This window comes from Meriones unguiculatus, chromosome 20 (assembly GCF_030254825.1).
Source record: "Meriones unguiculatus strain TT.TT164.6M chromosome 20, Bangor_MerUng_6.1, whole genome shotgun sequence".
Classification (NCBI taxonomy): domain Eukaryota; kingdom Metazoa; phylum Chordata; class Mammalia; order Rodentia; family Muridae; genus Meriones; species Meriones unguiculatus.
The window spans coordinates 12,036,647-12,051,612 of NC_083367.1; the positions used below are offsets into that span (position 1 = coordinate 12,036,647).

Here is a 14,966-nt window from a genome sequence, read left to right on the forward strand (position 1 = left end):
ATTCAGTCGTGTTATTGAAGGGAAGAAAGTAAGCTCACTTGTCCTAAACCAAGCGTGCTGTGCTGACTTGGGAGTTGTGTACCTGTGCTGAGTACAAGAGAATTGGCAGGTGCTGGGATAGAGTCCTTGCATTGAGAATGGACCCATTTAGTTTGAAACTGAAACATCCTTTGTTTTTAATCCAATGTTTCCTGCATGCTAAGCAAATGCTTTATCACTGAGCTACATCCCTAGCCCAACTCACTTGCTCCTGCTGGTTTTCCCAGTAGGTAGGCTTTTAAATTTGAAAGGGATGTCATATGTGAGTGAAATCTAGACTGCTCTTAAGTATCAGTAAATTCTGCTTTTTTTGTTACTTCTTGTTTCCTAATAGATTATCTGAGTTTCCACATTTTCGAAATAATCACAAAACTTCGAGAATAAAAGATACAAGACCCAAATCTCCCCATCTGGATGAGTGTGCAAAGACTGATCACGGAGTTAAAAGTGATATTCATAAAGATGTACATCCTAACCCTCTACAGCCAAACCTGGAAAAGGAAGGAAAATCACATTCTGAAGGCCAGAATCCTTTGCACTTGCCTATTGGAATTGAGAAACATTGTACCAACAGTGTCTGGTCACGTTCTCATTACCAGGTTGGTGATGGTAATTCAAGTGAGGATAATAGAAGAGGAAGGAATGACATTAGACATAGCCAGTGTAGCAGAGGTACCGATAGAACACAGAAGGACTTGAATAACAGTGGTAGTGATGGTGAGCCAAGGGACAAAGAGGTCAATTCCAGACTACAAGGAAACCCTGAGAAACGTGGAAGCGGTGATGCAAGGGCTGAGAGCAAAAGCTCAGAGATTAAAAGTAGCACTGGTTTGGGATATAAAAGCGAGCGCAGTGCCTCTTCTTGGGAAAAAGAGAGTTCCAGAGAAAGGCCACACAAATCTCAAAATGACAAAAATCTAGAGAGACAAAACGAAAGATTACAAAATGTGCACAGAAAAGACCTTCAGTGTCAGGATAAAGCAGAAAGAAAAGGTGATGTGAAGTTTAAACCAGCAGGGGAGGACCACGGACATAGGGGGAGGGTGGAGCGGGAGCTGCCTTCTCATTCCAAGAATGACGTGAAATACTATGGCTTCGGTAAGTGTCATCCAGAAGACAGAAGGGGAAGAGAGGATTGCAAAAGAGACAGAGGGGTGAGCAGTCATGGCTTTCAACATAGAAGATGTTCATCTTCTTTGTCAAGCAACCGAAATAGCAAGCACTTGCACTCCAAGGAAGTCAGTGTTGCACACCAGTGGGAAAATACACCTTCCAAAGCAGAAAGACATAGAACTGAGGACAGGAGGAAAAGAGAACGTGAAAACAAAGAAGAAAGTAGGCAGGTGAGAAGTGACAAAAAATCACCTACAGAGTATTTGCAAAGGACTAATAAAGACATTAAGAAGAGCATTGCTGATGTAAAGAGACAGACTGAACCAAAAAATGGTAAAGGTGGAGTCTCTAACAATGAGGTTTCTAAAGGAGCAGATACTAGAGAATGTGCAGTGAAAGTTAAGAACGGGCCAAATGAGGTAAAAAGCAAAGACTTAAAGTTAAGTTTCATGGAAAAATTGAACTTAACTCTTTCTCCTGCTAAAAAGCAGCCTGTTTGTCAAGATAGCCAGCACCAAATAACTAGTGTTCCCAAGCCCAGTGGCACATGTGACTACCAGTCTGCGGAGAAGCCTGGAACTGTAGCATGTCTCCCCTCTGTCTGTGGACAAAGTACAGAGGAATCCAAGTCGGGGTTATCAGAGCCAAAGGAGGCTCTTCCAGCTGCATCTCAGCTCAGGGCCAGCGTTCCAGAAAACAAGATGAAGCCAGACAATACATCGTTAGATACATCTGTTGAGAATACTGTGCCTTGTGAAATGCTTGTTTGTGGCACGGAAATTTCCTTCCCAGCACCTACAGAAATAAAACAAAAAATGTTTCCATCTGCAGAAGTGGAAGGGACCCATGATGACTCAAAGGCAGCGGCATCTGTGGTAATGGATGTATCACCGGATCATGTTCCTCAGGATTTTGGCAAAGAACTGGCCACCAAAAGGAATGATGATTCGAATTCTTGTGATATTTCTGAAGGTGTGAAAACAAAGGCGGTTCTTTCACCAAAAGCAGCTGTGGCCAGTGAGAGCCTTCTGAAGCCTTTGGTTGAAGAGCCTGGCATTTCACTAGTAAACTGTTTGGGAGACAAAAATCCTAAACTTGAACCTTGTCTTGAAGACAGACCTATGGTTGAGAATAAATCTTGTCCTTTGGAGCCTTGTTTACCTAAAGAGCCTTTCATATCTTCACCACAGAAGACTGAATTGATTGACCACAAGATAGAGACAGGAGAATCAAACTCAGTATATCAAGATGATGATAACTCAGTTTTGAGCATTGACTTTAATAATCTGAGACCTATTCCAGCAGCCATCAGCCCACTGAGTAGTCCAGTGAGACCTGTAGCAAAAGTTCTTAGCATGGAGAGCCCATGTGTAATTCCAGCGTATGATAGCAGTCATAAAGGTAATAGTTTATATTATCCTTTATAAGCTGTCCTTTTCTCACAATGTGGACTATATAAATAAAACGGGTGCTTTGGAGAGTTTGGGACAACTATTTATATTGTGTGTGTGTGTTTGTGTATGTGTGTGTGTGTGTAAGAAGTTTGTGTGTGCCAATGGCTACTTGTGGAGATCAGAGGACAGTCATGGAGTTAGTGCTTCAATGCACCTTTACATGGGGTCTAGGGATGGAGCTCAGCCCACTAGGCTTATGAGGCAAGCTCCTTTACTCTTAGTCTCCCTCGATTTTTAGATTTATTTTATGTGTATGTATAAAAGTCTTCATGGATGTATATGCACCAAGTGTGTGCCTGGTTTCCCTGGGGGCCAGAAGAGGGCACCCGATTTTCTGGGACTAGAGTTAGAGGAAGCTTTGAGTTGCCATGTGGCTGAGTTCTGAGTTTGAGTTCTCATGTTGCCATGAGAAGTAAATGCTGGTCATCTTCTACAGCCTTAAGTGTCCTTACACTGAGATACCTCTCCAGCTCCTGAGCTATCTTTTTGACAACAAAAACATTATCCAGATATTAGTTAGAAGTATACACTGAGCCTCTACTCCAAATTTAAACAACTTAAACTTTTTATGTACTGTGTTTTAATTGTTTTCCGCTCCCCAACTCCTTAGACCTGCCTCACTTCACTCGCCGAATTTTATATTTTTCTCTTTTCAAAAACCTTAACAAAACTATAAAAACAAAAGTCAAAATAAAACAAAAACAGCAGTAAGTAAACACAGACACATACAATAAAAACAAAAAGCACCTCCTAGGCCTCTCCCCCAAACCAAAGAGTTTGTCTTTTGTTGGCCAACTATTCTTCTTGGGCATGGTTCCTGCCCGTGACATTTCACTGAAGAAAACTGATTTCCCCTTTGGCCGTGGATATCAATTACAAGTACCTTGATGGACGACTCCATCTTCCAGATACAATTTAGACAACTCAATTCTTTTTTAAGCCCACATCTGCTGCTGGGACTTGAGCACAGGGTCTCTTGTACTAGACATGCACTCCCTCTGAGCTCCACTCCAGCTCTGTAATGCTGAAAAGGTTTTTATTTTATACATACATGTGAGTAGTGTCCAAGCATATACATGAACATGTTTACATGCACTAGTGTGGAACCAGAGATTGTTGTGGGATGTCTTTCTCAATCATTCTCTGCTCTTACTGTATCTCACTGAACCAAGAGCTCAACCATTTGGCTAGTCTAGCTAAGTGAGTTTCCAGAGATCTCTGTCTCCTATGCTACCACGCACAGCTTTGATGTGGGTATTGGGGGTCGGAACTCCAGTCCTCACATTTGAGTGGGAAGTACTTTATCCCCTAAGCCATCTCTCTAACCCCTTCTTCCCTTCTTTCTCTTGAGACAAGTTTTTCCCGTGTATCCTAGGTTGGCCTTGAAGTGGTGGTGATCCTCCTGCCTTCCTAGGTGTTAAGATTGTAGTTGTATGCTACCATGCTCAGTTTAACTGATTTTATTATTATAAAGAGGAGTGATTAGACAAATTATTTCCAATTGTCTTTATTTCACACATACATACATACATACATCACACATTTTTACATAATTTTATTATTTTGTGGTTTAATAGTAGGCCTAGGACCTTGAGTATTCAAAGCCTGTGTTCTACTAATGCTGAGCTATAGTCTTAGATTTCATATATGTTTTCATTGTTCAGAAACCATCATCAAATGGCATTAAGGAGGTGATGTTGATATAATGAAATAGAAGTTAGTCAGATTGTGACACTTGTCGGCTAACTGACTTGAGACTTTTATTTTCCCAATGCTGAGAATCAAATCCAGGACTTCCGTGCACACTAGTGAAGTGCTCTACCACTGAGTGACAACCCTAAGACCTTTTGAGTTCTTGTAGACAAGAGATACAGGCCAATGGAAATGGTTAATTGTTAAGCATTAACCTTTTGCCTTAAAAGGGGAATGGTTATTAAAATAATACTTCGTTGTGTTTAGGATGCAAATGTCAAATGACTTAGACAGTGGTCATATGATCTTAATATATTCTTCTCCACAGATGAGTTTCCATCCAATTCAACTCATTCTACCTTCAAGGCTCAGTCAGATCTAAATAAGGAAAACCAAAAACCAGATCCCAAGTTTGACAGATGTTCAGAAGCAGAATCTTGTAAGAGCTTGTCTTTAGATGAATTAGAAGAAGGAGAAGTTAGGAGTGAAGATGAAGAATCTGCAATGCAGAGACACCTGGAAAAGAGTGGGAAACCTAGAGCTTCTGCTGAAGTGCAGCTGGCTAAAAGCAGCCCGGGAGACAGGAGCACTGCACATGTGCAGAAGGACCACAGGAGCACAGGTGTAAAACCCCCTCAGGACAGCATCACATTGAGTAAAAGACCAAATGAATCTAGACCCTCAAGCAGCAAAAGGGAAAGTAAAATGATGAGCATCTCCAGCTTAGAAAAAATACTTCCACTTATTCTTGCACCCTCCTCGATATGGGAGGTGATGCATATGTTCCGGATGCTAGGAAAACATGTAAGGAAAAATTATATGAAATTCAAGGTAAAGTTTTCGTTGGTACAATTTCATAGAATTATTGAATCAGCAATTTTGAGTTTCACATCACTAATTAAATACCTTGACTTGTCTAAGATCTGTAAGTCAGTAAGTACTTTACAGAAAAGTCTTTGTGAAGTTATAGAATCTAACCTTAAACAAGTGAAGAAGAATGGCATAGTTGACCGTTTATTTGAACAACAGCAAACAGATATGAAAAAAAAATTGTGGAAGTTTGTAGATGAACAACTTGATTATTTGTTTGAAAAGCTTAAAAAACTCTTATTAAAGTTTTGTGGTTCTGTAAACTTTGGAAATGACAAAAGTGAAGAAAAAGTTGGAAAAAAACATAAAGAGAGAACCCAACATTCAAATGGTCAGAAGAGGAATATGGACAACAACAAAGAAATACGGGGAGAAAGAGTACTAAAATCAGAAAATACTGTGAATTTTAAATCTTCATCGGGGTATGTAAAATTTGAAGAAAAACATCAAGACCAAAATAACACCAGTCCTAGCACAATAAAGCATGATGTAAAAAGAAGTGTTAGCACTTGCCCTGATAATACAAAGAACTCTGAGTGTAAAGAGCAGTTTCTGCAAATGAACTACCCAAGCACCCCCAAGCCAAGAAAGAATGAAGAAAGTGCCAGGGAGGAGGCACATGCGCTACAGCATGCAAGCACCAAGTCAGAGCGGGGCTTTGAGATCCTCACTGAGCAGCAGGCATCCAGCCTTACTTTTAACTTAGTGAGTGATGCACAGATGGGGGAAATATTTAAGAGTTTGCTGCAGGGTTCTGATCTGTTGGACACCAGTGTTAATGGTACTGAAAAAACAGAGTGGGAATTAAAGACTCCAGAGAAACAGCTGCTGGAGAGTCTCAAGTGTGAATCTGCACCAGCTTGTACAACAGAAGAGCTAGTTTCAGAGGGGGCTTCTCTTTGCCCCAAAGTGGTCAGTGATGATAATTGGTCTTTATTATCATCTGAAAAGGGTCCATCTCTATCTTCAGGGCTTTCCCTACCAGTTCATCCCGATGTGTTGGATGAAAGTTGTATGTTTGAAGTGTCTTCTAACATTGCTCTAAGTAAGGATAGTGTATGCAACTCAGAAAAGAGCAAGCCCTGCATTTCTTCCATACTCTTAGAAGACCTTGCGGTCTCTCTAACAGTCCCGTCACCTCTGAAGTCAGATGGCCACTTGAGTTTCTTAAAGCCTGAGGTTCTGTCGACTTCAACTCCTGAAGAAGTTATTAGTGCACATTTTAGTGAAGATGCTTTGCTTGAGGAAGAGGATGCTTCTGAACAGGACATCCATCTAGCTCTGGAGTCTGATAATTCAAGCAGTAAGTCAAGCTGTTCATCATGGACAAGCCGGTCTGTTGCTCCAGGCTTTCAGTACCACCCTAATCTCCCTATGCATGCTGTCATAATGGAAAAGTCCAATGATCATTTCATTGTGAAAATACGGCGTGCAGCACCATCTACCTCTCCAGGCATACTTAAACATAGTATGGTAGCTGAGGAGGCAGTGCCATCTTTGCCTAGGACTGGAAAAGAAGCTGATGTCGCAACAGAAAAAGAATCTGTTCCGTTTCAGAGTCCAGTTTTAAATTCTGTTGAGGACTTGGACAATTCTGAAAAAGATGTTGATAATAGCAAACCAGCTCATGAAGAACAGAACTGTATAGTACAAACACAGGTCCCAGATATATATGAATTTCTTGAAGATGCCTCAAGTAAGGTGGGCCATTGTGATCAAGTGGTTGATGATTGTTTCAAGTTGCATCAAGTATGGGAATCAAAAGTTTCTGAGAACCTTCAAGAATTGCCTTCAGTGAAAAAAATCCCACATTCTGTTGATGATCATCTTCCTAGTGCACACATAGATCTAACAAAAGACCCAGCCACAGAGACGAAAAGCTTGGGGGAACTCATGGAAGTAACAGTTTTAAATATTGATCATTTGGAATGTTCCAGAACTAATTCAGATCAAGATGGACAGACAATAGGTAGCTCTTTACAGCCTAATAGTTTTATTGATTTGACACATGATGGTTCAAGTAAGAGTAAAAGTGAACCTGTGTTAGCTGTTGAAGGCTTGGAATGTCAAGTAATATGTATAGATGAGGATAGCCACAAAGAAGGAAAGATGGGAGGGGTAAATGGTCCTTTAGAAAAAACGGTCCTTGTTGAAGACACTTGTATTGATTTGACTCCAGAGTCTCCTGGCTCCTGTGAAATAAAGAGACAAGGTTTAAAATCAGAACCATTGTCAAACTTAGATTGTTTAGAGTTGCCTGGAACTCTAGGTAATGTTCACAAGAAGAGAAAAAACAGCCCTGGTCTGAATCACTCTTCTCAGAAAAAACAAAGAAAGGACACAGACTTAACCAGTAGTGAAAAGACCAAGAGACTTAGTCAGAACTCTGATAGAAATGGTACCACTCACAGAAAGCAAGCCAGCAGGAAAAGGGAGCCTACAGCAAATGACACGTCTGCGTCCTTAGAGGCCAGCCCAGGAGTAAAGGATTCAGCAGCAGCGCTTGCAACTTTTCCAACAAGCCTTTCTGCAAAAAATGTTATCAAAAAGAAGGGAGAAATTATAGTCTCATGGACAAGGTAAGACTCTTCTGAAATGTTTTAAATCATTAGCAAATTTTGAGAAGTTGGCAGTCTAATCTGTCATTTTTTTCAGAATTCTATTGCATCCTTAATAAGGAACATGATGAATTGATTACTTTAGAAGTGGCCAAAGTAGGGCTGGAGAGATGGCTCAGTGGTCAAGAACATTTGCTCTTGCATAGGACTTGAATTTGGTTCCCAGCACCCACATCAGGTGGCTTACAACTCCAGTTCCAAATGAACCAATGTCTCTGACTTCCAAGAACATCTGAACTTGGATGCATACGCACATTCTTTCTCACAAACACATACACACATAATTAAAAAAAGAAAAATCAGCCAAAGTTAGTTGATAGTGTATTTTGTAGTAGAATTTAGCTATGGTGTAAGACAGCCTAGAATAATAGCTTTTGTGGGGTGGTGGGAATAACTCCTCTTCATAGAGCTATTTCCTGTGGGTTTTATTTGCTTTGGTTTGGAGGTGCTTTGTGTTGGTTTTGAGGTGGGCTCTCACTCTGTAGCCCTGACTGGTCAGGAACCACAGATCTGCCTCTGCTGCTTCGGCGTGTGCTGCCTGGTTTGCTCTTGGCAGTAGTTCTCACTAGCACATGCTGGCTTCAGACTCAGGATCTGCTTCTTCAACTTCCCAAGTATGGTGATTATAAAGCTCCATGCTGGTTTTCATTATTTTTAATTTCACTTTTTCTATTAAAAAAAAAAAGTCTTGGGGGGGCGGGTGGTGGTGGAAGTGCACGCCTTTAATCCCAGCACTCAGGGAGGCAGAGGAAGGCGGATCCCTGTGAGTTCTAGTTCAGCCTGGTTTACAAAGGTGTCCAAGGCAGCCAAGGCTACACAGAGAAGCCCTGTCTCAAAAAGCCCAGGGAATTTTTTTTTTTTTAATTTGGAAAGAAATTCTTATAAACAGTTTAGAAAGGATTGACACAGTTAAAGTCGTGAAACAGAAAGTAGGTGTGTATATGATTAACGTTTCTAAACGGTTTCATAAATAGAATGTACTTTGAGTTTTATGTGAACTTTTAAAGAAAAGTAGAATTTGCCAGGTGTGGATGTTGCCCTCCTTTAATCCCAGCACTTAGGAGTAGAGTCTGGTCTACATAGAGAATTCCAGGACAGCTAGGGCTATGTACAGAAAACTCTGTCTCAAAAAAAAAAAAAAAAAAAAAAAAAAAAAAAAAATTTTTAACACCTCAGCTAAGTAAGTATTTTGTAATTTTAATATATAATTTAAACTTTTTAAAAAATTTATTTTTTAAAAGATTTATTATGTATACAATGTGTGCTTGCATGTACATCCGCATGCCAGAAGAGGGTACCAGATTTCATTTCAGATGGTTGTGAGCCACCATGTGGTTGCTGGGGAATTGAACTCATGACCTTTGAAAGAGCAGCCAGTGCTCTTAATCTCTGAGCCATCTCTCCAGCCCCTTAAAATTTATTTTCTCTGTAGAAAAATAAGTTGGGTAGAAGTACAACTGAAGCACAAGTTCTCTGTTACAATCACCAAGACCTAGTTTGTTTCTTGACCAGGCCTGAAGAGCAAGGAGGGAGAAATTAAAAATTATTTAGTATCTTTACTACAGAAAATTTGGGAAATAATATGAGCTCAAAGGGTAAAATAATGTAAAGTTATGGCTCATTGAAAGCATTATTAGTTTTGATATATATGTGTATATATATATATGCTTTTAATGTACATTTTACAGAAAGTGGTATACTTGTTGAAAGATATGAAGACAGTGGAGTGTATTACCTTTCTATACCAGCATTTTATAAAGCTAAGTAATAACCTTTCCTCCTCAGAAATGATGACCGGGAAATTTTACTAGAGTGTCAGAGAAGAATGCCATCTCTGAAAACATTTACATATTTAGCTGTCAAGCTGAATAAAAATCCAAATCAGGTAATTACCCAGTTTTTACATTTTTATTAGATCAAGGATGTTGCTGTCTGACTTACTTATATTTATTAATTTATTTACTTTTTTAATTTCATGCTGAGGATTAAACCTAGAGCCACATGCATTGCTGGGCAAGGGCTCTTATCACTGATCTTGATTTTGATCACTACACCGAAGTGCTGGGATTAAAGATGTGACACACCCACACCTGGCAAAAATCTACTTTTCCTTGGAAGTTCACAGAAACTCCAAGTATATGCTAGTTATAAAACCGTTCAGAAAGTTTAGAAGCATCAGTTGTATGCCCAGACTTCATTTTTACCTATCAAAACACAAAGGTATTTAGTGGCTAACTTGCTTTAAAATATTGCTTCCTGTGGTACTTACTGTTAAGTTTGATGATTGTGTAAAAAATGACAAAAAATGATCCTGATCCTCTATATATTTATTCCATTTCAAAGAACTTGATAGTTATGTTTCCTTATTAAATAAGATTTAGTATTGAGTATTAAAGCAAAGGAATGTGTTTGTATATGTGTGTGAGTTTGTGTGAGACAGAGAGACAGACAAAAATAGAGAGGAAGGGAGGGGGAAGGAAGAAGAGAAGGAGAGGCTAACAGACTGACCTGACTGGAGACTTGTGTAGCTTAGGCTTACCTTGACTTTACTGTGGTGCCAAGAAGAAGCCTCTGGTTTCCACCTCACGGTTCCTGGGATTGCAGGGATATACCACCATGCTTAGTCTTTGCGGCTGAGAATTGAACTCCAGCCTTGAACATGCTAGGCACCACTTTGTTAAGTGAGGTAGATTCTCAGCCTCGAAAATTATTTATTTTCCTAAACATTTTATCTCTTTATTACTTAGGATAATTCTACTGTTTGCATACGTTATATGAAAGTATTCATCAAAGCTTTAAAAATGAATATATTTGTAATCATTTTTACTTTTTTAGGTTTCAGAGAGGTTCCAGCAGCTGAAGAAGCTCTTTGAGAAGTCAACATGCAGGTAGTAGCAGGTCCATCACAGGAGGCTAATTCTGTAAGTGCTAGGCCCTGTCCTTGTGCACTTCACAGCCTTAGTCATTGGAGAGCAGAGGAGCAGTATGGAAGATGCTCACAGCAGCTAATGTCTCCTTATCTTTAGGTTGTAGTGAGCACAGGTGAAGGCCAGATGAGGAGGACTGGCTCCTCAGCCTAATGGTTGCAGATGATCATTAATTGCTGAAATCCGTTAATTCATTTTAGTTAATTATCAGTAGTGCTGGGGATCAAACTCAGTGTCTTGTGCTTACTAGCTGACTATTCTACCACTAAGCTACACCCATTTCCAAAGCATTATTCTATAGATGAATAATAAAAAAACATAGCAATGTTTTTTAATGTTTTATAACTAGTCTCTGTCTGTCTCCCTCCCTCCCTCCCTCCCTCCCTCCCTCCCTCCCTCCCTCCCTCCTTCCGTCCCTCCCTCCCTCCTTCCGTCCCTCCCTCCCTCCCTCCCTTCCTCCTTCTTTCCCTCTTTTCCTCCCTCCTTCCCTCTCTCCCTCCCTCCTTCCTTCCCTCTCTCCCTCCTTCCCTCCTTTCTGGGTCTAGCTGTGCAGATCAGCCTGCCTCAAATACAGAGATCTGCCTTCCTCTGCCTCCTGAGCTGGGGATCAAAGACATGTGCCACATGCCTGGCCTCAAATTTCCTTCCCCTTCCCTTTCTTCTTCCTCTTCTCCTTCTTCTCCTTCCCCTTCCCCCCTTCTTCCCCTTCCCCTTCTTCCCCTTCTTTCCCTTCCCCTTCCCCTCTTTTCCTTTTTTCCCTCTTCCTTTTTTCCCTTTTCCTTTTTCCCTTCCCTTTTCTTTCATGTTGTTTTTCTTTTTAAATATATGTGGATGTTTTGTCTCATGTATATGTGTGTATCACATGTGTGCCTGGTGCCTGAAGAGGCCAGAAGAGGGTGTTAGATCTCTTGGAACTGGAGTTTTGAGTTACCTTGTGTTGTAGAATCCAATCTGTGTCTTCTAAAAGAGCAAAAAAAATTTTCCTTTTGAGACAGGATCTCTCTTTGTAGTGTCCTGTAACTCACTATATAGACCAGGCTGGCCTGCATCTCTTAGAAATTTTTCTGATATTCCTCTGAAGAGCTGGGATTAAAAGTGTGCACCACCACGCCTGACCTGGCAAATACTCTTAACCACTGAGCCATCTCTCCAGCCCTTAAGCCTCACATACTTTTTTTTTTAAATCTGGAAAATGTGTTCATAGACATAACTGTTGTCATTTCAATGTATAACAAGATTGACTTTGGTAAACCACTGGGTCATGTTTCCTCAGTTTCAGCATGTTGTGTGGGTTGATTAAAGCAATGATATTTAAACTACCAGCATTTTTTTTTCTGTAACACTTGAGCCAATTAAGTGTTTTGTATTTTGGTTTTGTTGTTGTTCTTTACATTCATTTTATTTTTAATTATGTGTGTGCGTGTGTGTCTCTGTTTGGGTTTGTACCAGTGTCCTTGGAGGCCAGATGTGTCATAATCCCCTGAAGTTGGAGTTACAGGTGGTTGTAGGCTACCCAGTGTGGATGCTAGGAACTGAACTTGAGTCCTTTACAAGAGCAGTAAATGCTCTGAGGTAGCGAGCCATATTTCCAGTTCCTGTATTTTGGGTTGTTATGGAAGAAAAAATGCTATAGTATTTAATGTATTGTTGTATTTTTCAGTTTGTTTGTTATCAAATTAATTGAATACAAACATCAAATTTTAAAGCTAGACATGGTGGTGCATTCCTGTGATCACAGCACTTGGGAAGCTGAGGCAGAGGATTGACTCAAGTTTGAGGCCACCCTGAGCGGCATAGTAAGTTCAAGGCCAGCTTGGGCTAAAGTGTAAGACTCTGCCTCAAAAAACAACAAAATAAAACCATCTCAAACAAATTCCAGTTTTGAATTACATTTTATTTGAATTACATTTGGAAATCATATTGGGTTCTGTTAAAATAGCTCAGCAGGTAAAGGCACTTGCTGCCAAGCCTGATGACCTGACTTTGATCCCCAGACCCTTTTGGTAGAAGGAGAAAACCAACTCCTACAATTTGTCTTCTGAGCCTGGCGTGTGTGCTGTGACACACATGCCCCCACTCCTACTCTTGCACAATAAATAAGTGCAAAGACTATAAAAAAGAAGTCTTATTTGAGTATAAGTATTACATGAAGGGCTCTAAACATTTTTGAGTTATCATTCTCCACTCTCAGCCAACTATTTTTAAGTTATTAATCACTAATTTTTAGTCCCTACTATGTCTGACATTTTAATATTTATGTCTTTGTAAAGCAATGGATTTCCTAGTATTCAAAAGGTTCTTAATACTTTATTATGAAATTACATTTCTATAATAGAAAATTTGAAGCCCTAACTTATTCTAAAGAACTTTTAAAGAGTAGTATAAGGCATTCAATGGCATTGCTGTCTTAAGAAATTAACCTTAGCTGGCCATGTCATGCACCTCTTTAATGCCAGCATTCAGGATCTGATTGAGCTCCAGGCCAGCCAGAGTTACATGATGAGACCCTCTCCAAAGAAAATGTTAAATTAAAAAAGAAGGAAGAAAACCACAACTGGTGGTGTGCACATGCCAGTGCCAGCACTCAGCGAAACAGAGCAGGAAGGTCAGGAGTTTGGATGCTTAGCCAACTTGTGCCACATGAAAGTTATCTTCAAAAGAGATAAAATTAAAAAGCAAACAGAAAATCTATTTGTTTTAGGTTAATGGTTTAAAAAAAAAAAAAAGATTCCTATTCTCTGTGAAGAGAGTGTAAATTTACGGAGTGATTAATTGAGGGGCCAGACAGGTCTTAATGCCCCAGCATTCAGAGGGCAGATGGAGGTTTACTACAATTTTGAGCCCAGCCTGGTTTATGTGATGAGTTCTAGGCCAGCCTAGGCCAGAGCCCTGTCTCAAAAAGGACAAAAAAAAAATTTTTTTTTTTTTTAGTTCCTCCCCTGGCCAGCATAATAGCACATACTGTGGGTTGTGGGTTATTTCAGTTTAAGCTACATCTTAACTGATCCTCATCTCTCACCCCCACTCTTACAGCTTCATTAAAATTTTGTGAGCAAAAATCAGTATATTAGTAATTAGCAAGTTGATCCTGTATAAACTTTTATTTTTACACCAGCATTATCTGAGTTTAACTGATTTAGAAGGAAACACTATGAAAATGGGTGCATCAGAGCCCCCTCTACCCCCAAGCATGGTGGCGCACACCTTTACTCCCAGCACACTAGGGAGGCAGAGGCAGGTGGATGTCTGTGAATTTGAGGCCAGCCTGGTCTACAGAGCCAGTTCTAGGACAGCCAGGTCTGTTACACAGAGAAAAAGACCCAATTATAATGTTAGTGTTTTCTTCCATTACAGATGAGTTGCTGGATTTCACGGCGTTTCATTGATAATTCTTCTACATAGAAGTTTCGATTCCTTGTGTTTTAAATGAGGAACTAGGTGGAGGTTTTGTCTCAGTTTTGATTTTTTTTTTTTATTAAATACTTTCCCAGCCATCGTGCTTAGCATATTCAGATGGACAGTCTGATTCACTTACCTGGTACTGGTCAAAGTATTTATTTTTAATCATTAAAGGTTGTTATCAAAATGAAAGAATAAAAACAACAGGGTTGTAAAACTGAAACCTTCGTTTTGATATTGTATGAAATAAGTTCTTTAGATTTAAAAAAATAATTTTGTAGCATTTTAAATGTAATGACTGTTTAGTTCACCTTTTTATCCATTTTTGTTTTTATAATTGCCTCTCATTTTGGAAAATTGTGAAATAATTTAATTAGTATGTTTGTGTGTATATATATAATTATTGTGATGTAAATACTATTAGTATATGTATCTACATATGTTTGCACATAAATGGCTTTGCTTGCCAAGGGTTTTTTTAAAAATCTGTATAAAATATTTTGTATAAACTTTGCTTTCATTTACAGTCATGTATAATAAAAACATGTAAAGTCTTGTTTTATTTTTATTAGACTGCTTCTTTTATTGTGTTTAGATAATTCCTGAAGAGGAACTATTGCATGGGAGCCGGAACTATTTGAAATATTTCAGGATGAGAGTACAGCTGACTCATTTACTGTGGGTGGCTTTAGGAAATTTGTTGCCATTGCCTGCATTGTCACGCCGTGTATTGATACAGCGAACCCTGCCTCTGCTGCAGATGTCTTCACAGATACAAGTCAGTCAGCACAAAAGGTGACAATTAGAGAACACTAGTGGAAGGATTGAGTTAGCCTGGGTTCCAGTCTAGTCCC

At 39.6% G+C, this 14,966-nt stretch overlaps 1 protein-coding gene across 2 annotated transcripts in view; it reads left to right on the top strand.

Annotated features, from left to right (window-relative positions):
- Nucleotides 1-14,680, top strand: part of Casp8ap2 (caspase 8 associated protein 2) — a 39,381-nt gene extending 24,701 nt beyond the window's left edge. For both annotated transcript variants that reach the window (XM_021650825.2, XM_021650824.2), the window contains 5 exons: nt 374-2,553; nt 4,627-7,747; nt 9,572-9,671; nt 10,622-10,707; nt 14,068-14,680. In XM_021650825.2, the coding sequence (XP_021506500.1) occupies nt 374-2,553; nt 4,627-7,747; nt 9,572-9,671; nt 10,622-10,678 (5,458 nt within the window). In that variant the 3' untranslated portion in view covers nt 10,679-10,707; nt 14,068-14,680. The remainder of the gene's footprint in view (nt 1-373; nt 2,554-4,626; nt 7,748-9,571; nt 9,672-10,621; nt 10,708-14,067) is intronic.
- Nucleotides 14,681-14,966: the final 286 nt, after the last annotated feature.